General features: G+C 44.4%; 1 protein-coding gene across 6 annotated transcripts in view; it reads right to left on the reverse strand.

Annotated features, from left to right (window-relative positions):
- The window catches only part of LOC123505986 (long-chain-fatty-acid--CoA ligase 1-like), a 69,750-nt gene that overhangs the window by 24,501 nt on the left and 21,353 nt on the right, over window positions 1-23,896 (reverse strand). Inside the window, exon 1 of one of the 6 annotated variants that reach the window (XM_045257794.1) lies at window positions 20,700-21,118. The exons of the other annotated variants lie outside the window; for them this stretch is intronic. Coding sequence (XP_045113729.1) covers window positions 20,700-20,807 — 108 coding nt within the window. The 5' untranslated portion in view covers window positions 20,808-21,118. Of the gene's footprint in view, window positions 1-20,699; window positions 21,119-23,896 lie in introns of those variants that run through there. 6 annotated transcript variants of the gene reach the window in all.

Below are 23,896 nucleotides of genomic sequence, written 5' to 3' on the forward strand. Positions count from 1 at the left end.
ATGTCCATCTATGTTTCTATTTACATTTTATCTATCTAATTTTACAACTGCACCTGTTAATTAATCATGTACAAATAAGTCTATCTAAATCTACCTGTCTCAATTAGGATACCATACCTGTCAAGCCGCTTTACCTGTATGTCTGTATGATTCACTATTTCAGTCACTACGTCATTATTTTCCGTCTATGTTTCTCTCCTTGTTTTTCATTGTACATTTTTACTCCTTTTTTTCCCAGTCTCATATGCATTTGTCAAGGTCCATCTGTCTGTGTCTTCCTTTATCTCTCCCTGTTTCTGTCTCTCGTGTGTCAATCTTTCACCTGTCAACATATTCTTTTTATTTATGTATATGTTTTCCTTCCTGTTTCAGCTGCGATTTATCTGTCTCCTTGTTTCATACGTATGTCAAAGAAAATGTATCAATATCCTTCTTTATGTGAGCCTGTTTCTGTCCTTCCTATCTCAATCTTCTACCTGGTAACATATTCTTTCACTCATTCATTTGTTTTTCTTATTTCTATTTTGAATAACCTTTCTACTTGCTTTGTTTATGTATTAATAGTTAACCATCCCTCTCTGTCTCTTTCTCTGCATGTCTCTGGCTCACGTCAATCCTTCAGCTGCTAAGATATCCTGCTTGCCTTTCTATTTCTGCTTCATTTCATCTCCCCGTGCCTCTGCTCCTTATACGCATCAAACAAGACTTATCCATCTATCTCTGCCTCTTCACTCGCGCGTCTCTGCCTTATGTCAATTTTTCACGAGCCAAACATCAACACAGAGCGCCCATAAAACTCTCCATAAACACACCTTCACTCCGTCTTTACACCCACAACACCCACACATCCTCACACCCACACCCAAGCCTCAAGGTGTACTCAGACCACACCTATACACCCACCCACATCCACCCACACTCACTCACGCACCCTTTGTTTATTTCCTGGCGCCCTTCACTGCCTCGCGAGTCACGCACCTTTTCCTGACAGTCACATACACGGGCCTCACCTGTCACGTACAATGAGGTGCTGCCTGATCTCTCAACACGCTTGTCACTCGCTCGTAAGGGACTAGTGGTGGTAGTGGTGGTGGTGGTGGTGGTGGTGTAGGAGGATGATTATAAAGGAAAACCAAACAGTTATGTATTTTTAACGAAAGTCTTACTAAAGTACTTGAAACTAGGTAAACTATAGCAGTAGTAGTAGTAGTAGTAGTAGTAGTAGTAGTAGTAGTAGGAGGAGGAGGAGGAGGAGGAGGAGGAGGAGGAGGAGGAGGAGGAGGAGGAGGAGGAGGAGGAGGAGGAGGAGGAGGAGGAGGAGGAGGAGGAGGAGGAGGAGGAGGAGGATCACAGTACTTGAAGGTATGGCCAAGTTTTGCTCGTATGGCTGAATGTGACTGGAGATGCGACGACATGAGGAAAAAAATTAATAAAGAAAGAGAGGAAAAGAGTGACAAGTGGAGGAAGTGGGAATCTGCTGGTGGAAAGGTGGACGTGTGGAGGATGAGAGAGAGAGAGAGAGAGAGAGAGAGAGAGAGAGAGAGAGAGAGAGAGAGAGAGAGAGAGAGAGAGAGAGAGAGAGAGAGAGAGAGAGAGAGAGAGAGAGAGAGAGAAGAGAGAGAGAGAGAAGAAAGAATAAGAGGAGGAAGAGAGAGGAGAAGGAGGAGGAGGAGGAGGAGGAGGAGGAGGAGGAGGAGGAGGAGGAGGAGGAGGAGGAGGAGGGAGGAGGAGGAGAAGAAGAAGAAGAAGAAGAAGAAGAAGAAGAAGAAGAAGAAGAAGAAGAAGAAGAAGAAGAAGAAGAAGAAGAAGAAGAAGAAGAAGAAGAAGAAGAAGAAGAAGAAGAAGAAGAAGAAGGAGAGAGAGGAGAAGAGGAGGAGGAGGAGGAGGAGGAGGAGGAGGAGGAGGAGGATGTGATGCAGGGATGACAAGAATGCACCGTTTACAAGAATGAGCACCTGATGTCATGCCTTAGTTCGGAGTAGTCTCATTCTGGAGAGAGCAAACACGACCCTGACGAGGAGGTCTTGGCACGGGGGGTACCTCACGCTGGCACGCCACAACACCCCCACCGCCTCCACCACCTCCACCGCCCTCACCATCCCGCCAACACACGCCTCTTTATCGTACGCACCCTTACCCTCCCTCCCCTCACATACACACACACATACACACACACACAAGGTATATATATAGCCAGACAGGTGGTTAGTTAGTGGATAAAAAGTGTGGCCTTACTGTAGATAGAGCCATCGCCTGCTTCTAAATCGTCCTCGCTATTTTACTATCTCTATTTTCCTCCCTCCAGGTGCTAATTTTATTCCTCCGCTGGTCCCTCGCTGGTTACAAGTTCATCTGATCTGAGAGAGAGAGAGAGAGAGAGAGAGAGAGAGAGAGAGAGAGAGAGAGAGAGAGAGAGAGAGAGAGAGAGAGAGAGAGAGAGAGAGAGAGAGAGTGTGTGTGTAATAGTGGAAGGAGGAAGAGCAGGACAGGTGATATTAGGTAAGGTGAGAGAGAGTGAGAGAGGGAGAGTGGGGGAGAGAGAGGGTATTAGGGAGAGGTGAGGGCGGGAGAGGAGCACGTGATGTTGGCACACTGAGGCACACACCGCTGGCTCCACTGGCACCAAACACTCGGTAATTTTTCCTCCCTCGGACCACTACCCGTCAAGGTGTGTGTGTGTGTGTGTGTGTGTGTGTGTGTGTGTGTGTGTGTGTGTGTGTGTGTGTGTGTGTGTGTGTGTGTGTGTGTGTGTGTGTGTGTGTGTGTGTGTGTGTGTGTGTGTGTGTGTGAGTGTGTCGGTCATGGATGGAAAAAATTTTCTTACCCAATCCATTGGTTATTGGAGGATTGGAATCTACTTTAGTGGGATTTTTATTGCTTTGTGGTACTTTGTTTAATTTTAGTTTATTGATCATACTTGTACGCAAACATGGACATTTTCGCGATATATTACCCGTTATCCGATCACTTTTTTTCAAAGTTACCGATACATTGCCGAAAGAATCACAAACAAGGACTTTAAAAGACTCAATATTATACAGAATCCAGAGACAGTGATGGTGACTTGGAAGGTCCGCACTAAGCTTTACACGAGGCCATGCAGTCCAGCACAGTGTTGCCATGGGACGTGTAGGCCTTAGCAGCAAATGGGAGACGCTGACCTCGGCTGGCGTGGGTTTAGTCACTGGCTCACAACCTGAGTGGAGCCAGTCATTCCACCGCCCACCGTCTGCCGAGCCTAACAACTTAACACCGCATTACCTCGGAGCTTTCCGCCATGGACAGTCTGTCTTTTCATCACCATGACGCTTTCTATATGAAAATTCCTCGATTTTTTTTTTTTTTTTTTTTTAAGGAATAATAATTTCGTGACCTGATTGTCTCTATTCACCTCGGCCGGAGGCTTCACTGAACGCCTGGAGCAGCTCGGCGGCGCAGTGCGGTGACTCCGTCTAGCGCTTGAAGATATGTAGAGGCCGGGCAGGCGAGGGCCAGACGAGACACGGTGTCACACGCCAGCCTCAGCCTTCAGTGGTGGATGGTGGGGCACCTCCTCACATGACTATCTTATCACGGACAGACACACCAAAGATAGCAACGATCCACATGATGCACGAGCGAGTCTCTTTCCACATTTCTCCTTGTGGACGTGACCTTGCCACTTCACCGTCCCTTCCTCCACGTCCCTCCTGCCCACCCACCGCCCACCACCCACCAGTCCCTTGCTGGCACGTCGCTCCTCACGGGGTTTTTGTAAACGTTGATTAAGGGTGTTTATTTCTGCTGGTCGGTGCTGAATTGCGGGCGTGGGTGTGGGCGGGGCCGGGAGAGTGCTGAGGTGAAGGGGCGGCAAATTAGAGGTATTTGGAGGTATGGCGTGGGTGGTGCCGCTGAGCAGGAAGATGCGGTAAAAAAAGGAGGTAGGAAGAAGGAAGGAGGGACGTTGCGGGAAGGAAAGATGAAGGGTGTGGGTGGGTGTTGGGTGTTGGGGGGCGTGAGGAAGGGCGCCAAGGGTGAAGGGGAGAACGGCACACTTGGCCTTGTGCGCCCCTGTCACCCCTCGACCCTCCCACCCTCCCCCAACACACCTCCGCGCTCGTTGGCTCGTCCGCCGCGCCCGGCCACCTGAGGTGCTAAATATGCCACACCAACCACGTGCTTGCCGCCCAGACACACCGACGCGAAAAGCAAAGAACACAAACAAAATTAAATGTGTAAACAAACAAATTAATAAATAAACAAAGTAAACAAAGAGCCAGATTAGCCAAGATATGGACAAATAAGAATAAAACAGTCCCTGAGCGGAGAAGCCTCGTGTGTGGCACCGCCTGAAACGAGAGACGCCGTGGCCAGCCTTCATACCTTGCTCGCTTCACCGCACTTTACTTCCATCCATATTAAATACTAACGCTTGGGCAAATAATTGAGTATTCTGAGTTTGAGAAAGTGTGAGATGACTGACACAGCGATGGTTCAATAAACGATCCTAACCTTACAGATCCTAACCTTAACCCCTTCCGTACTGGAAAGCATTGCTACCTTGAGTTTTGGGTGTGATTAGATGATTTCATTTACATTAGGAAGTGTCTATGGAGATCAGAAGATTAATAGCTAGAGTCGTCACTACTTTAATCCCCACATGAGTTTCTGAAGCTGTATAAAACACAGAGTAAGCCAAAGAGAAGAAAGGAGGTGAAGAAACAATGGAAGAGGACGTGGAGGAAGATGAGGAGGAGGAGGATTCAGAGGAAGAACAAAATGAATATGAAAACGCCTCATGGTACTGAAATGGTGAAGGACACTGTTACCCAATCCTGAAGTAATTTGCATAAAAAGTAATAGAAAACGTCTGTATCTACTTCTAATTTTAATACAGCTCACATAGAAGCAAGGACAATAAACACAACTAGAGAACAAAGAGTAAAGCGAGAAAAGTATATGATGAACAAGCAAATAAATGCATGAATAAACAAACGAAATACTACTGTTGCTACACCAAACACGAACAAACAAAAAAATATAGAGAAAAGAAATCTCAAATGGAGTAAACGCAGGTGTGTGTGTGTGTGTGTGTGTGTGTGTGTGTGTGTGTGTGTGTGTGTGTGTGTGTGTGTGTGTGTGTGTGTGTGTGTGTGTGTGTGTGTGTGTGTGTGTGTGTGTGTGTGTGTGTGTGTGTGTGTGTGCCTCGAGGTCTGCACAGGTGATGAGGAGGGAATGAGCAGGCACACCTCATCCCCTCCCCCTCCCCCACCCCCCCCCTTCTAATTCACCTTCCAAGCACCAAATTGTTTCTTGCATTATTCTTATTCACTTAGCAACTCGGCTCACTCACTTGGTTGCCTATTTACGCATCAACTCTCTCTTAGTAACTCGTGTATTTTCAGTTTCGCTCCTTTAGTTATACAGTTACTCTCTTACTCAGTTATTCGTTACCAGTTTTCTCGTTTGGTTCTCCATTTCCAAGGTTCTTAAGAGTGGTTCCCCCTGTTCATGTTGTAGAAAGCTTGTTCCTCTAATCTGCCACTCAAATCATTAAAATGCCCGTAAGAACTTCCCTTGTTCATAATGTAGAAAGCTTGTTACTTTAATCTGCCACTCAAATCATAAAAAAAACACCCTTAAGAACTTCTCCTTTTCATAATGTAGAAAGCTTGTTACTTTAATCTACCACTCAAATCATTAAAACACCCTTAAGAACTTCCCCTATTCATAATGTAGAAAGGTCATTACTCTAATTTCCCACTAAAATCATAAAAATACCCTTTAGAACCCGTGTCACTTCAACTAAACCCGTTGAAAAGTAGTGGACATGAAGACAAAAAGTGTTTCAGAATATCTCAAACACACACACACACACACACACACACACACACATGAGTCACCTTAGGAACACACGTATCTCTCCTGTTTACCTGGTCACCTGTGTACCTGTTTACATAAGATCACCTGCTATCTCTTACCTGAACGTGAATGATTACTCTATTTACCTCATAACCTAAGCACAAGTCCTCTATGTTTGTCTCCAAGTAGGTAAACACTTGCACACACGCACACACACACACACACACACACACACACACACACACACACACACACACACACACACACACACATATCTAGATACATCCAAGCATCAGTGAGAGAAATAAGTAAGTAAAATCTAGCTTCTGACAACGAGTGAGGTCCTCATGAAGTCCTTTGAAGTCTTCGATAAACTGCAGCGTTTATTATGACAAGGCGAGGGTTTATGGCGAGGAAGGACACATTTTCTTGGGACTTAAACCTTGAGAAGCGGCGCCGAAGAGTTAAGCAAGTTATTTTGAGAACATATTAGAATTAACTATATGTAAATGCTTTTCTCTCGTCTATAGCTTCACTTCGTGAGTTCAAGATAAGGAGTGAAGACATTTATCCTTTTTTTACTAACTTTCTCGGACCTGAAAGGGACTGGCAACTTAGCCTTTTTTTTTTTCTCGTTTTGTATTGCACTTGGCCAGCTTTTCCTTCTTACATAAAAAATAAAGGGTGTGGGATGTGAACCCTGAGACTTGCAAAAAGGGTTGATTTCTCCTGCCGCGGGAACCTTTAGCAATGCACCGAGAGGCAGGCACAGGTTGGCCCAGGGGAGACCTGAGGCAGAGAGGAAGCAGCGCCAAGAGTAGGGGAGAGATCTCATCATGTAAGACGAATGGGACACCGGGGAGGGCAGAGAGACTAGGCCAAGGCTGTGACCGTGGGACGCAACCTTCCTGTTTTCATGCTAATCTGTTTTGCATTCCGCTTTCCTGTCTCATCTTACTGGCTCTCGTCCCATTGATCCGTCCAGCTCTCCGTGATCTGTCTCTTTTACTATCTTCTTTTTGGCAGTTTTTTTTTTATTTCCTTTTGGTTTTCTCTGTCTATCTTCTTTGGGTCTATCTCTGTCTGTCTACCTTTTTTACACTGTTTATCTGGCTATTTAATTCCTGAGAGAGAGAGAGAGAGAGAGAGAGAGAGAGAGAGAGAGAGAGAGAGAGAGAGAGAGAGAGAGAGAGAGAGAGAGAGAGAGAGAGAGAGAGAGAGAGAGAGAGAGAGAGAGCAACTGTATGTGAGTCTTTTCAAGAACACCTCACGCGTAATCACACTTTTCCAACAGATGCAAACAGCAATTATGGTAAAAAAAAAAAAAAAGGGATGAAAGTTGAGTGAATTCCAGGTATATGTATGTACGCGCAAGTCTTACCTGTGCATAAATTAAGATCAAAGGAAATGGACGTCACTACCGGGTTTGTTTATAGCGGAGTGTGTGGTGAGAGCAACCAACCGACCTTCCCTTCAACACTGATGCAAAGGTCACGAAAAAACTGCTTAATCCTTAACATTTACTCCTTGAAAACTTGCTTCGTTATAAAAAAAAAAAAATAAGGAAAGTCAAAGTGATAAACAAATTTGACTTAGATGAGTGTAGAAGAAATTTTCCCTTTAATATCTTACATCTTTTACAATCATTAAGAGAGAGAGAGAGAGAGAGAGAGAGAGAGAGAGAGAGAGAGAGAGAGAGAGAGAGAGAGAGAGAGAGAGAGAGAGAGAGAGAGAGAGAGAGAGAGAGAGAGAGAGAGAGAGAGAGAGAGAGAGAGAGAGAGAGAGAGAGAGGAAGAGGAAGAGGAGGCAGGGAAGAGGAGGGAGAGAAAGAGGAGAGGCAAAACAGAGGAGGAGGAGACAGGGAAGAGGAAGAGAAGAAAAAGAAGAGGAAGAGGAGGCAAGGAAGAGAGAGAAGAGGCGGGGAAGACGTAGGATGGTGTAAGGAGAAGGTGGGAAGAGGAAGGAGAGGTAAGGAAGAGGAGGAGGTAAGGAAGAGGAAGGGGAGGAAAGGAAGAGGAAAAGGAAGAGGAGGGAAGGAAGAGGAAGAGGACGAGGAGGCAGAGGCACGGAGATGTGGTGATGGGGGGTGGGGTGACAAGTAATCCACCAAGTGTAAACGTCTGTCTCGTCCTCCCTACTACATTTTCCTCTGCTAATTTTTTTTCACGATTTCCTCTCTCTCTCTCTCTCTCTCTCTCTCTCTCTCTCTCTCTCTCTCTCTCTCTCTCTCTCTCCGGTCAGCTGTCTCGTTCTGTCACCATCAGTCAATCCTAAACTTTCATCTCATGCTTACTTCACCACAAGGGTTCCTTCTCTTCGCTCTTCCGTATTCCTTCCCTTCAACCAATCCCTCACTTCTGAAGTCGTATCTTACTGCTCTCTCTCTCTCTCTCTCTCTCTCTCTCTCTCTCTCTCTCTCTCTCTCTCTCTCTCTATCTATCTATCTCTATCTCCACCTGCTGCTGACAATTTCACGAAAGATCAACACAGTATAACTTACATATGATAAAGATCAGGATCAAGACACCAGACTTCCTCCTTGTCCCTCCCCTCTCTCTCCCCTACACAACTCCTCCCTCCTAGTCCACTTTAGAGCAAGAGGTAATAAATATACGCACAATATGAGGTCAGTCACTTCGGGTTCTCGACGCTGAGAAAACAACTTAGCGTTACTGTTACCGGAGACGTGAAATATACCAAACAGTCCGTGGCTGAGGTAAAGGAAGAAGGAAATAAGAAAGGAGGAACGAGGAGAAAAGAAGGGAAAGCCACAGACATAATGCTCGTGTTTAAGACAATGAATTCTGGGCACAAGATGGTGAAGATAAACTCGTTGGCAGTTTTTGGTGGCGCCTAACCTAGATCTGCTTTTTCGAGGTTTTACTGAGAGATTGCCACGTGTTGCTTTCCTTATGTTCTTATGTTTATTTAACCCCTTCAGTAATGGGACGCATTTTTTACCTTGAGTTTTGGATATGATTAGACGATTGACATTAAAGGTAGGCTCTATGGAGGTCAGAAGATTAATAGCCCCAGTCTTCACAATTCTAATTTCATACATAAGTTTCTGAAGCTGCATAAAATCACCAAACAGTAAGCAGAGTGAATATGAAAACGCGTCATGGTACTGAAGGCGTTAAGTCCTTGTGTGTGTTCTTTTATTCTATTCTTTTTCATCAGCTAATCGGGTTTTCATAGATATATTCACTAGTGACGTGGAATCCCTGGTGAAACTAAGACCAGTATTCTTAAACGCTTTCCTCTCTCACCATCACTACTTTCCAAAGGCTTTAGTTGAGGATGTTCATGATTTTAAGGGTATTTTTATGGTTTCGGTGATGGACTGATAAGATTTCTAGTTTATTATAAGGAGAAACTGTCTTAAAAACCCAGCTAGTCGTCTCTGTGGCCTTGGAAAATTGTCATGGAGAGAGAGAGTAAAGCGTTTCTGAATACTAGCGTAACACTGGAACATGAAAACATCTTGCTGGGCTTCATCATTTTCACTGGAGCGTGTTAGAATTTGGGAAGATAAACCACAGAAAACTTTTAAGAATATAGACTAAATTATCCCTCATCTCCCACCCACGCATTCACCTCCTACCCACACCCACATCCAGTCCCTCACCTCCCACACCCTGACCCTCCTACACACCACACACCCTCTAATATCCACACACTGCCTTACCCAAACATTATCAATTCTAACTCCCTCTCCCGTCACACACTAACACACCGCCCGCCTATCACTCTCCCATCCCACCCACGCCCACTTTAGTCACGCACACACGGACACACGCACACACGGACACACACCCCAACATCTGCCCTGCACAGACCAACGAGGGCCACAAAGACTCTGTATGGCTTCCTTAGTGTGGTGGTATTGATTGCCGATACCTCCCAGCACACACACACACACACACACACACACACACACACACACACACACACACACACACACACACAGATAAGTAGTTAGATAGACAGATAGACATATAGATAGGTAGATAAGTTTATAGATAATGTAGATAGATAGACAGATAAACAGACATATAGATAGATAGATAAATAGATAGATAGATAGATAGATAGAACGATACACAGACAGACAGAAAGACAGATCGACAGGCAGAGAAACAGATTGATATAGATAACGTTATTGATCACACTAAATAAATGATACTTAAACACACACACACACACACACACACACACACACACACACACACACACACACACACACACACACACACACACACACACACACACACGAAGGCTCAGAATTATATGTAAATGCTATTAACTTAAGATTCCTGAATGCATTAGGTGCGATATACAACTCAGCATTCAGTATGTTTGTCCTCTGTTGCGATTAAGTTATGAGGTGAAGTGACACACGGAAAGAGACAATAAGAAGAAATGCAAAAGTGAAGCAGCTTAGGAGTATAAATATTAATGAAAAGTAGACAATTCAACACGCATGAAAATAAGGGACACAGCAAAAAGCCATCAGGAATACAATACACGTGTGAAAAACTTTTACCTTAAATAAATATAAATGAGTGAGAGAAACAGGGAGGTGGTGAGGTGGTGAGGGAGGGAAAAGGAAAGAGGAAAACATTTAAACACGCATGAAAGTAAAGGTCACTGCAAAAAAAAAGCCATCAAGAATACAACAGTCTCTTTGTGAAATATTCCTACCTGAAATAAAAAATATAAATAAGTGAAGGAAACAGAGAAGTAGTGAGGTGAAGAGGAAGGGAAAGAAGGAAACACGCATGAAAGTAAGAGACACAGCAAGAAGCCATCAGGACTACAACACACGTGGCAGTCCCTTTGTGAAATATTCCTAAAATAAAAAATATAAATAAGTGAAGGAAACAGAGCAGTAGTGAGGTGGTGGAGAAGGAAAGAGAGAAGCCAAAGAGGTGAGTCAGTCAGGTTTGATCAATAATGTCCCGAATGATCCAAATTTAACATCTTACACCTGTCCCAAGCAAGGCACATGTGGACCAGGTAGAAATATACTCTCTCTCTCTCTCTCTCTCTCTCTCTCTCTCTCTCTCTCTTGATCAAAGGTGACGTGAATGTAAGATGTTTGTCTGTCCGTCTGTCTGTCTGTCTGTCTGCCTGTCAAGTATGTATGTATGTCTTTTAACTTCTGCATTCTATCGTTTTTGTATCTTTTTTTGTCTATCTGAATCCGTATATGTGACTGACTGACTCTCTCTCTCTCTCTCTCTCTCTCTCTCTCTCTCTCTCTCTCTCTCTCTCTCAATAACTACAAGGCGGAAGCAAAAATTAACCTTCCTACACTAAATAATATTCCTCACATATTTTCCTCCTCCTCCTCCTCCTCCTCCTCTTCCTCCTCCTCCTCCTCCTCCTCCTCCTCCTTCTTTTACCTTCTCTTCCTCATACTCCTGTTCATCCGAATCATCACTCACGCTTCACCTCTCCTCCTCTCTCTCTCTCTCTCTCTCTCTCTCTCTCTCTCTCTCTCTCTCTCTCTCTCTCTCTCTCACTTCCTCGTCTTCCTCTCCCCAGCGTTTGCTTACAAGGAGGAAAAATGGTGTGAGAGATGGGGAATGTTTGAGCTCATTCTACACTCCCACTCCTTTCCTCTTCGCGTGCCCTCTTGCCTGCCTCCCTGCCTCCTTACCTGGCCAAGTCACACACACACACACACACACACACACACACACACACACACACACACACACACACACACACAAGGATGCGACGGACAAACTAACATTTTTATTCACCCAGTTTGCTTCTCTCTCTCTCTCTCTCTCTCTCTCTCTCTCTCTCTCTCTCTCTCTCTCTCTCTCTCTCTCTCTCTCTCTCTCTCTCTCTCTCTCTCTCTGCTGTCAAATCCATCACCTTTCCACCACGTCTAGTATGTACCGGTTACTGAATGACTCAAGGCAATGGACGTGCATGGCCGAGGCACACACATCTCTTCTCCTTCATCAAACCAAAAGAAAAATACATGAAAACTAAAAGGGAGAAGCATAGAAAGGTTACCGTCCACTAATTTCACCAGGTATTAGAAGATATTTCGTTTCTTTCCGTCTATCTTGTTCACAGTCAGACACCAATATGGCTAAGAAGGAAAAGCTAAGTAAAGATACAGTATGAAAGATTAACAAGATCTCTACATTACTAACAGGAGAAACACTCTTAACCCCTTCAGTACCAGGATACGTTTTCATATCTATTCTGCTTAATAACTGGTAATCTTATACAGCTTCAGAAACTTACGTGGGGGATTAATACAGTAGAGACTCTGACCATTAATATTCTGATCTCAATAGACCCTTCCTAATGTAAAGAAAACCGTCTAATCATACCAAAAACTCATAGTAAAAATGCCTTCCAGTACTAAAGGGGTTAACAGCTATTCACCTCTGTAGACTTGGAAAATAAGAGAGCAAAGCTTTAGCGAATACGAGTCTATATCGGGGAGAAGGAGGAAGGTAAGCACGTAAGCAGGTAAGCAAGGCGGGAGGGAAGGAGGCGGAGAGGCAGCCAGTCATTCGCAAGGTTGTAGATGCAAATAAATGTCAAGGAGCACATGTTCCTCTCAGTCATAGGTCGGTATTCAGAAATGCTCTGCTCACACACCAAGACTATTTTCCAAGGCCACAGAGATGATTAGCAGGATTTTCAAGAGTGTTTCTCCAGTTAATAATGTAGAAATCTTGTCACTGCCTCTAGAACCATTAAAACTCCTTAAAAAAACGCTTTGCTCTCTCACCACGACTATTTTCCAAGGCCATAGAGATGATTAGCGGGATTTTCAGGAATGTTTCTCCAGTTAATAATGTAGAAATCTTGTCAATCTACCTCTAGAACGTTAAAAAGACCTTAAAACCTCGTGGAAATTTAGATAAAGTCTTTTAAAAATAGTGGAGGTAAAGCACAGAGGTGTTTGAGAATGCGAGCCTGTCAATCACAATCGAGCGAAGCGTGAGGAGCAGAGGGGGAATGCACAGTGTTATGAAAGACACTCCACGCGGCGCAGGTCACTTAATAAGACCCACATTGAGAAACATTTTGCTATCCTACCATCACTAGTTTCCAAGGCCACAGAGATGCCAAGCCGGATCTTCAAGAGTGTTCCTCGTGTTACTAATGTAGAGATACAACTAGGACAATAAAAAAATCGACCTTATCCTCTTCAATACTGCATGGGACACGTTTTTAACCTTGAGATTTTTGTACGATTAGACCATTTTATTGACATTAGGAAGGGTCTATGGAGATCAGAAGATTACAGGCCACAGTCTTCACTATTTTGATTTTCCACATGAGTTTCTGAGGTTCTGTATAAAATCACCAAATAGAAAGCAGAAGAAATATGGAAACGCGTCATGGGACTGAAGGGGCTACAGACACGTGCCACTTCAACTAGAACCTTTAGAAGCTCCTTATCACAGACGACGCGCTATGATTGCTGTTGATATTTGTGCTTTGTGTATTTAGACGTTCGAGGGACAACAGCGGCTTAAAATAGGAGAGGAACTGCATGAGAGAGAGAGAGAGAGAGAGAGAGAGAGAGAGAGAGAGAGAGAGAGAGAGAGCTAATTTCTTCCTCTCCTCACTAAACCTGACCTAGACAAACAACGAACAAGTCTCCTCACTCTTTTCCTCACCTATTATTCTGAAACTCTCTCTCTCTCTCTCTCTCTCTCTCTCTCTCTCTCTCTCTCTCTCTCTCTCTCTCTCTCTCTCTCTCTTCCAAGCATCCTTTCTCTATTCCCTCTTTCTGTCTCTATCTTCACCTCTACACATCTCTCTTTCTTATTCATTTCTTCACTATCACATTCACTCACATCTCTGGTCTCATGCTAACAGGATTTCCATAATATTGATAGGAGGAACACTCGTGACAATCTTCGTTCAATCAATCTAGTAACATAAAAACATAACTTCTAATATTCGTGGGAGAAACACTCGTGAGAACCTTCTTTTAACCCCTTCAGTGCTAAGATGCATTTTCACCTGAGGTTTGGGTAAGATTTGATGATTTTATTTACATTAGGCAGAGTCTATGGAGGTCAGAAAATTAATGGCCAGAGTCTTCTTTATTTAAATCCCCACATAAGTTTCTGAAGCTGTATGAAATCACTAAATAGTAAGCAGAATGAATATGAAAACAAGTCATGGTACTGAAGGGGTTAATCTTTCTAGTGACATAATAACAACTTCTACAATATTGACAGAAAAAAAGAATGTTCTAAACCCTTTGAAAACAGTGGCAGTGACGGAACAGAAGCATTTATGAACACAGACAGAGCGACCCACTAACGTATAGACTTTTGACTTCACTGAAAATTTATCTCGACGCCGCTGCCTCGAGTGCTCCTTTGGTAGACACCGAGACACCACAGGAGGCTATAAATAAACCATACGACTCGCGGACCTCACTGCCTGGCCATAACGAAGCGAGACGTGTATGGAGGCAGGAGAAGAAGCAGACGAAGGAGAAGGAGAAGGAGAAGAAGAAGAAAACAAGGAGGAGGAGGAGAATGAGGAAAACAAGGAGGAAGACGAAGGAGAAGAAGAAGAAGAAAAAAAACAAGGAGGAGGAAAATGAGGAAAACAAGGAGGAAGAGCAGACGAAGGAGAAGAAAAAACAAGGAGGAGGAGGAGAAAGAAAAGGAAGAAGAGCAGACGAAGGAGAAGGAAAAGAAGAAGAAAAACAAGAAGGAGGAGGAGAAAAACAAAGAGGAAGAGCAGACGAAAGAGAAGGAGGAGGGGGAAAAGGAGAGAAAAAAAAACAAGGAGGAGGAGGAGGAGGAGGAAGAAGCAGCAGATCAGAGGCGCCAGGAGGAACATGGCAAAGTGGAGACAGCCCTCTTTACGTCTCCAGTCAAAAGGTCTCCCATTCTTAAACACTTCCCGCTCATCATCCTTACCTATAAATTGGTCTAATTTCTTAAACCCTTCCTTACTGGGACACATTTTTTACCTTGAGAGTTGTGTACGATTAGACCATTTTATTGACATTAGGAAGGGTCTATGGAGATCAGAAGATTGATGGCTAAAGTCTTCACTATCTTAACCCCCGACATGAGATTTTGAAGCTGTATAAAATCAACGAATAGTAAGCAGAATGAATATAGACACTGAAGGGGTTAAAGTTCCCTTGACTTGGCACTGCAAATCCTGACTATGATGGCGATTATGATAAAAATTCTACGCTAGTCACTCCAGATACTAAAATGTGTAGCATCCATAAGAACGACGAAGAAAACGAAAGAAAGCGATAAATAGCAATAACTAACATGCAAATTCTAATGTTATCGTTGTGTTTCATATTACTAAGTACTGTAGAGCGTACCGAGTGTGGTTTGGCTGCGCGTTGAGTGTAATACAGAGAAAGTCATTATTTTTAACCTAGTAATTCTCATTATAACCTGGAAAACTAACCTAATCTCATCTAACCTGAGAGAAAGACATTATTTTAACATAATTCTGATTACAATCTATAAAACTAATGTAATCTACCCTAAACTAAGAGAAAGACCAATTTTTAACCTCGTAAATTTGATTATAACCTGCAAAACTAATTTAATATCATCTAATCTAACCTAACCTAACCTAACCTGAGAGAAAGACATTATTTCAACCTCGTAACCTTGATGATAATCTACAAAACTAACCTAACCGAAGAGAAAGATATTTTTTTTATCTCGTGACTCTGAACCTGCAAAACTAACCTAAACTGACCTAAGCTAACCAAACCTAAGAGAAAGACAGTATTTTAACCTAACCTAACTCTGATAATAACCTGCTAAACTAATCAAACCTTCCCTAAATTAACCTAACCAGCAAAACTAATCTAACCTAACCTAAGAGAAAGACATTATTTTAACCTCGTTACTCTTTATTTTAATCGTAACTTTGATTATAACCTGCAAAACTAATCCAGCATTCTCTAAACTAACCTAACCTAACCAGCAAAACTAACCTAACCTAAGAGAAAGACATTATTTCAACCTCGTAACTTTGATTATAACCTGCAAAACTAACTTAACCTTCCCTAACCTTCCCTAACCTAACCTAACCTAACCTAAGAGAAAGACATTATTTTAACCTCGTAACTTTGATTATAACCTGCAAAATTAACTTAACCTTCCCTTCCCTAACCTAAGCTAACCTGAGCTGTTGTTGTTTTGCGTTACAGGAGAATGAGTGGGCGCCAAGATTAGTGACATTCCTTCCTTCCATCTCCCAGCAAATTGCCTCTACCCTGACCTGAAGTGAACTGAATTAACTTAACATAACGTAACCTGATTAACTCATTTACTGAAGTGGTTTACTGCTGGACGGAGAACAAATATAGAGCAAGATTTTAGATTATCTTTCTCTCTCTCTCTCTCTCTCTTTTCTTCCATCTCTCCCTTTCCCAACCCTTCACTTCGTTATCTTCTCTTATCTTTTTCTCTTCCCTCCCTTCCCCTTCTCTTCCCTGCCTCAATGCCTTCTCTTCTCTCTCTTCTTTCCCATTTCATTCTTTGCTTCACTTTTCCCTTCTCTTCTCTCTCTTTCCCTCATTCCCTTATCTTCTTTTATCTTTTTCTCTTCCCTCCCTTTCCTTTCCCTTCCTTGCCTCACTGACTTATATTCTCTTATCTCTCTCTCTTCTTTCCCATTCTATTCCCTGCTTCACTTTCTTTCCTTTCTTTCTCTCATTCTCTGCCTCCATCTCTCCCCTTCCTTCCCTTATCTTCTCTTTTTTTTCTCTCCCCTTCCTTTCCTTTTCCTTCTCTGCATCACTGCCTTCCATTCTCTTCTCTTATCTCTCTCTTCCTTCCCATTCCCTTCCCTGCTGTACTGTCTTCCCTTCCCTTCTCTTTCTCTCCCTCCTTCTCTTTCATTCCTTCCTTCTCTTCCCTCTCTTTCTACTTCTTTCTACTCCTTTCCACTTCCTCCATGTCTCACTTACTCTTTTTTCTCTTTCTCTTCCTTTTCCCTCCCTCCCAGTTTCCCTCTCTTCTCTTCTCTCTCCTCCTACCTTCTTCACTCACTCATCTTATCTCCCTTCATTCTTTCTTTTCTCTTTCTCCAACTCCCTCTTCCTCCTGTGCCTCCCAGAATGCCTCACCACAGCACGCCAAGTCACCAATGATTCATAAACAGTTCCTTATATTCACTGTCAATACTTTTTAATGATTATTGATCGTCGTTTCCTTATCACCCTCTTCATTCCTCTCCTCTTTCCCTTCGTCTTGCTTCTGTCTTACTTCTGTGCTTCTATATTCTATCTCTATCCATTTTTATCACCGTCTTCTACTTGTCTTTCCTTTTTCTTCTATTTTTTTTCTTTCTCTATTTTTTTTTTTTTTTACTTCATACGTGACGCTCGCTTCTCTCTCTCTCTCTCTCTCTCTCTCTCTCTCTCTCTCTCTCTCTCTCTCTCTCTCTCTCTCTCTCTCTTATCTTTTTCCTTCCATCACTTTCCTCTTCACTCCTCCTCCTCCTCTTCCTTCTCCTTCTCCTCCTCCTCCTCCTCCTCTTCTTCCTCTTCCTCTTCCTTAATGACATAAACTGACGCAGCTTCAGAAATAGAAACTTTCTCCTCTGAAGTGAAGCAAATGTCCCAAAAACCTTCCCCTTACAACACACACACACACACACACACACACACACACACACACACACACACACACACACACACACACACACACACACATTCAAGACAACACGCCACACCCTCAGTCTAACCAGCTGCCCGTGTCTATCCGTCAATAAGCCAACCACCACCCTCAAATGCCCATCAAAACACATGGCCCTCCACCCACACGTCTCCAGGTACGCTCATCCGTATATGTGGCCAGAGTTATGAGGTTCCTGTGTGCGTGACTCTTGCGTGAGTTTTTAGAAGGAAACTTTACTTCCTCGGAAAATATTATGAGAAGGTTATAGATTAAAGAGAGATTGGGAAAGGGAGCGGGAAAAGTAAGGGAGAAAGGGAGGCACTGACGAAAGCTCCTAACCTAACTTAACCTTACTTTATCTTATCTTATCTTATCTTATCTTACCTTACCTTACCTTGCCTTGCCTTGCCTTGCCTTGCCTAACCTAACCTAACTTAACCCAACCCAACCCAACCCAAGTTAACTCAACGTAACCCAACCTAACCCAACCCAACCCAACCAACCCAACTAAACCTAACCTAACCTAACCCACACCAAACAAAACAAAACCCAACCAAGCACAATATAAATTAACAGACACAGAATGGACAGTAAAGACGAAGGCATCTCCCCACCTGCCTGTAATGAGGGAGCACCGAGAACCAGGTAGACGGGACAGGTAAGGCACGTAGAAAGACGCAGGTAAGGAACTAATGAGTCAAAATTAGAAGTGGATGAGATGGATATTAGCCAAGTATACAGGTGTGTGACGAAGGGAAGGAGGAGGAGGAGGAGGAGGAGGAGGAGGAGGAGGAGGAGGAGGATAAGGAAAAAGAAAACTAAAAGAGGAGGAGGAGGAGGAGGAGGAGGAGGAGGAGGAGGAGGAGGAGGAGGAGGAGGAGGAGGAGGAGGAGGAGGAGGAGGAGGAGGAGGTACGGGAAGGCTAAGCTACGGTTCGTCCAAGTGTGTGTGTGTGTGTGTGTGTGTGTGTCGCTCGAGGCCGTCGCTATATATATAATGACAAGGACCGTATGGGCAGAGAGAGAGAGAGAGAGAGAGAGAGAGAGAGAGAGAGAGAGAGAGAGAGAGAGAGAGAGAGAGAGAGAGAGAGAGAGAGAGAGAGAGAATGAATGAATGAATGAAGTAGTGATAGTTAATAAATTAATAAAAAAATACGAAAAATGAGAAAACAAAAGCGAAAAGAGAAGGAAAAAGAGGAGAAAAAAATAATCTGGATGAAAACAAAATAGGGGAGAGAGAGAGAGAGAGAGAGAGAGAGAGAGAGAGAGAGAGAGAGAGAGAGAGAGAGAGTGTGTGTGAGATGTGATAAATATGTGTCTTGGGTACGTTTAGCAAGCAACCTTCCTTCAGTGAGAGGAGGAGGAGGAGGAGGAGGAGGAGGAGGAGGAGGAGGAGGAGCTTAGGAATGACAAGGAGCCGAAAGTAAAGTATGAATATAGCAACACACACACACACACACACACACACACACACACACACACACACACACACACACACACACACACACACACACACATTTCCTGGCACTCGTGATCTGTAAACGTAAGTAAATAAATAAATAAAAAGGGAGAAAACCACGAATATAGTTTTATTTTTCCCTCGATGGAGGTGGTGGTGGTGGTGGTGGTGTCATCTGGCTGGTAAGAGGCTTCACCACCACCTCTCTCTCTCTCTCTCTCTCTCTCTCTCTCTCTCTCTCTGTGTGTGTGTGTGTGTGTGTGTGTGTGTGTGTGTGTGTGTGTGTGTGTGTGTGTCAGATAATGCAATCATACACAGCTTACACCAGAGAGAGAGAGAGAGAGAGAGAGAGAGAGAGAGAGAGAGAGAGAGAGAGAGAGAGAGAGAGAGAGAGTGGTCACGGAAACTGTACTAGATACCATCAAGTTGCACGTTTCCTGGCAAGTCTTGCGTAGAAAACGGAGTCACGTCGTCGGAAACTTGTAGGGTAGACTTGCTTATTGACTGATAGTAAAGGAAAAAAAGGTTTAATTCCGACTTCAATGTTTTAGAATTATACTTGTTACAGCTTGGTGTTTGTTTCTTGTCTTCATCTTTCTTCTATTTCATTATTCTCTCTTTCTCTTCCTCCTCTTTTACTACGTTCATTCCTTGTTGTTGTTGTTTTTTTTGTTTTTTATTCAAAGACAGTATTATTTCTCTTCAACATCTTCCTTCACATTTACCTCTCAATTCAATCTCTCTAGCTCAGCCTTCCTCCCTCGTGTCTCTCTCTGTTCCATTTCTCAGCCTCAGTATTCCCCTCAAGCACCCTCATTTCCCGTAAAAGAAGCAAAGATGGGTTACAAAAACATTGAGACAAGCACGTGGCTTTGTCCCCCGCCTCTCATCCACCACCGACCTGCTTCTGCTGCTTCTGCCTGCCTACCTGCCTTCCTGCCAGTCTGCCTACCTACCGCTGAGAACCTGCGTCTGTGTTACGGATGAGTGGCACCAGCCGGCCCGCTCTTCTCGCTTCCCTAACCCTCAAACCATAAATGTATTTCCGTGAATATACCGTACGAGTGTGCTGCTTCTTTTTTACAAACCGTCACACGCTCCCAATTCCACGCCAGGTCAAACCGAGCGTATATCAAAGGTTAGATTTAGTTCTCCACAGGGTGTTGAGGCAAGTCCCTCCACCCTTTATGTCATGCCATCTCACGGGCTCTCTTATGGTGCAGAAGGCCAGGCCTGTAGTGCCCAGCCCCTCAAGTCTCCGGTGACCAGAAATTATGACCTCCTCGCCCTTGCTTTACTTTTAATGAAGGTAATAGTGCCAAGTTTCGTCCATGCCACATACTCGAAGGCAGTGTGTGTGTGTGTGTGTGTGTGTGTGTGTGTGTGTGTGTGTGTGTGTGTGTGTGTGTGTGTGTGTGTGTGTGTGTGTGAATCATGAAAATACTTGCTTCTTTCCTGCAATCCACACTTGACCTAACAAGGTAACACGCCAGCCTGTGATGCAATCACACGGAGGCCCTGCCATCAGCATTAGACAGGCGCGGCGCGGGTCGCGTGACTCCCTCAACGCTGCTTCATGAGAAGCTCACAGATATTTTCTAAAATAATCAATCTGACAATCTATATCACTCCATGACCTTGATGTCCACATAAGGACACTTCACTCCTGAAGCAGATACAGGCATTTTCTTCCTCGCAGGAAGATCGCAGGTGTCCAGGACTTACTTTAACAACGTCTGACTGCTCCTCCAGCGGGAGGGGAAGGCGCACCGGCCGGTAGCATATCTTGCTCGGGTGGTCAGGAATGACCTCCGCAGGGTTCTTGGGACCCATCGTGCCGCGCGTGAAGACTTGCTCTTGCCGGCGAACTCCTCGCCACCGTCACTCGCGCCTCACTTGCTCGACGACCGAGGAAGGTCAGGTTGTGCTAACAAGAAGTCCAGTCACTGTGGTTTCAGTCACGTGTATCACATGACCAAAGGGAGGAGAGCAGGAGGGGAAAAACAGTCCTTCCCGACAGCGTGAGGCTGCAGCCGTGCAAGACTTTGTCACACTAGATTCACCCGGCGAGGCACACGCTGGGCACACCCAGGAGCAGGTTGGCACTCCGCTGGTTCAACCCACACTGGGCCAGAGCACACTGAGGACCATGCCCGAACCCTAGCCCCTTCAGACCTGGCTCCACACACCCCGAGTCAGCCCGTACCCCCCTACTCCCCTTCCCTGCCCGCCGCGTTAAGGCATGTTAGTCATCGAGACGCCACCACCATCTTGACAAAATATTATGCATCTTAAATCAGTGCGAGGAATCAAGACGCAGTCAGATATTGCAGTCAGCGTACAGGACGAGAGTTGCTTATAAAACACTGAAGGCAGCTTCCAACAGAGCTCGCCTGATCCCTCAGCTCCAGAATGTTCACCTCTGTTGAATAAACACCCTCCACCCGGCGATCCCCGGGGTGCAGCCCGCCTCACCTCTGAGTGTCAGGCACTGAACCGTCTGTCTGCCCAGGTGGGAGCCACGGGCCCCATCCCATGCCGCCCACCTCATCCTTCAGCATGCTTGTTGAAGACAGCGCACAAGCAAGGACACACACACACACACACACACACACACACACACACACACACATACACAGGTAACAAACCCGCAGGTCAAGGATCCGCATTGGGCATGTGACGCAGCGCCACCCACAGCCTTGCACCATCCCCAAGCACCGCGCCGCCCTCTACTCATCCCTCTGGCGCGCGAGTAAAGTTCGCACACTATTTTGATGCAGACTCATAAATACTCAGTTTTTCCGCATGCCCGCCCAACGAGGCAAGGCGCGGCGAGATGGCCATCACCTGAACCGAGAATTTAACAGTTCATCTTACCCGCCACCGCTGTCGTGAACCCTCCCCTCCCCCTGCCGCCCCTTCCCTGCAACACCCTACCCCTGACACTCCTCCCGTGACATTCCCTGCACCCTTCCTCTCCCCTATTCCCTTCTAATATCACTCCCTGCTATCAAAACCTTCCTTCCTCTGCAGTTACCTTTACAATATCTCCCCTGCCATCTCTCACGCCACTTCCTTTACCCTGCACTCCCCTTCCTTCTAATACTCCTCTATCCCTCAGTCACTCTCCTTCCTCCTCCCTGCACCGTGTTTTTATTGTTGCTGTTTTGTTTTTAATTATTTTCTGAGTCTAATAAATAATAGTTTTCTTTTCTTATTCTTCTATGTTTAGCTTTCAATTAATTTCACTGCCTGTTTTTTTTTTTCTTTTCTTTTCATTTCCTTTTTCTTTTTGAGGATTTTATAGGAGTTTTATTTTCAGGTTCTGACATGACTGTTTGAATTAAGTGCAAAATTCTAGCGGCAAAAAATTCTTATCACACACACACACACACACACACACACACACACACACACACACACACACACACACACACACACACACACACACACTTTATCTCTCCCCATGCATCCTCTCAAGGGGGCAAAAGAGAAGTCCACCCACGCTATACACAAAATTAACCCATGATATTTCCTTCTCCTAATAAACCAGGAATGGCGGTAGTTTCCATAAATTCAGACTTCTAATTATAGCTCTCTTAAACGCTCACCTCTGCAAACTAGTTCACGCTGGAGAGGAAAATATATCAAGTCGTTTGAACTCATATAGAAATCACTTCCATGTCACGTTTACCTTTAGATCGACCTTCATCTCAGCCTTGCATTCAATCATTGGTCTGAGGCGAGGAGGAGAGGAAGGTTGTGGGTGAGTCAAGGCTTTTCTGTGACTCGTGACCATCCAAGTCTTTCGTATTGATTGGATGAGTATTCTGTTTTTCAAAGGCTGTGATCCATGAGGGTGTGTCTAAATTTTATCGAATTAACCCCTTCAGTGCTGAGACACATTTTCACCTTGAGATTTCTGTACAATTAGACCATTTTATTGCTATTAGGAAGGGTCTACGGAGGCCAAAAGATTAATGGCCAGAGTCTTCACTATTTCAATCTCCCACGTAAGTTTCTGAAGCGGTATAAAATCAACAAATAGTAAGCAGAATCAATATCGAAACGCGTCATGGTACTGAAAGGTTAAAGGTTAAAGGAGTGTGTATTTAAATCTTATCGTATTAATGAGTATCGATGATTTTTCATGTTATTTTGTATTGGTTAGATGAGTATTCCATGTTTTCTAAGGCTGTAGTTTGAGGATGTGGCTTTAAATGTTTAAATGGCTTCCTGTAGGTTTCTGTAGCCTAGTGCTAGTTCGGGTTTACCTACAAGGCCATCACCTCTCCACCACACCCATCTCCACCACGCCCATCACCTCTCCACCACACCCATTTCCACCACGCCCATCACCTCTCCACCACGCCCATCACCTTTCCACCAGGCCCATCATCTCTCCACCACGTCCATCACCTCCCCACCACGCCCATCACCTCTCCACCACGCCCATCACCTCTCTACCACGCCCATCATCTCTCCACCACGCTCATCACCTCTCTACCACGCCCATCACCTCTCCACCACGCCCATCACCTTTTCACCATGCCCATCTCAGCATCAACAAAAGGGAATTTAATCTTTTGTAGAGAATCTAATCCATTTAAAGGGTATCTAATATTTTGAAAAGAATCTAATCCTTTTGAAGGGAATCTAATCTTTTGAAGAGAATCTAATCCTTTTGAAGAGAATCTAATCATACGAAGAGAATATAATTCCTTTTGAAGGGTATCCAATCCTTTTGAAGGTAATCTAATCTACTCCCATTACCTCTTCACCACGCCCTTATCAGCATCAGCAAAACCCAGATTCTAAAACGTTATCCTCTCAAACAACGACTATTTACAAAGGTCGGGTTCTCAAGAGTGCTTCCCCTGTTACTAATGTAGATATTTCGTTGCCCTGTCACCAAAACCATA

This window comes from Portunus trituberculatus, chromosome 19 (genome assembly GCF_017591435.1).
Source record: "Portunus trituberculatus isolate SZX2019 chromosome 19, ASM1759143v1, whole genome shotgun sequence".
Lineage (NCBI taxonomy): Eukaryota > Metazoa > Arthropoda > Malacostraca > Decapoda > Portunidae > Portunus > Portunus trituberculatus.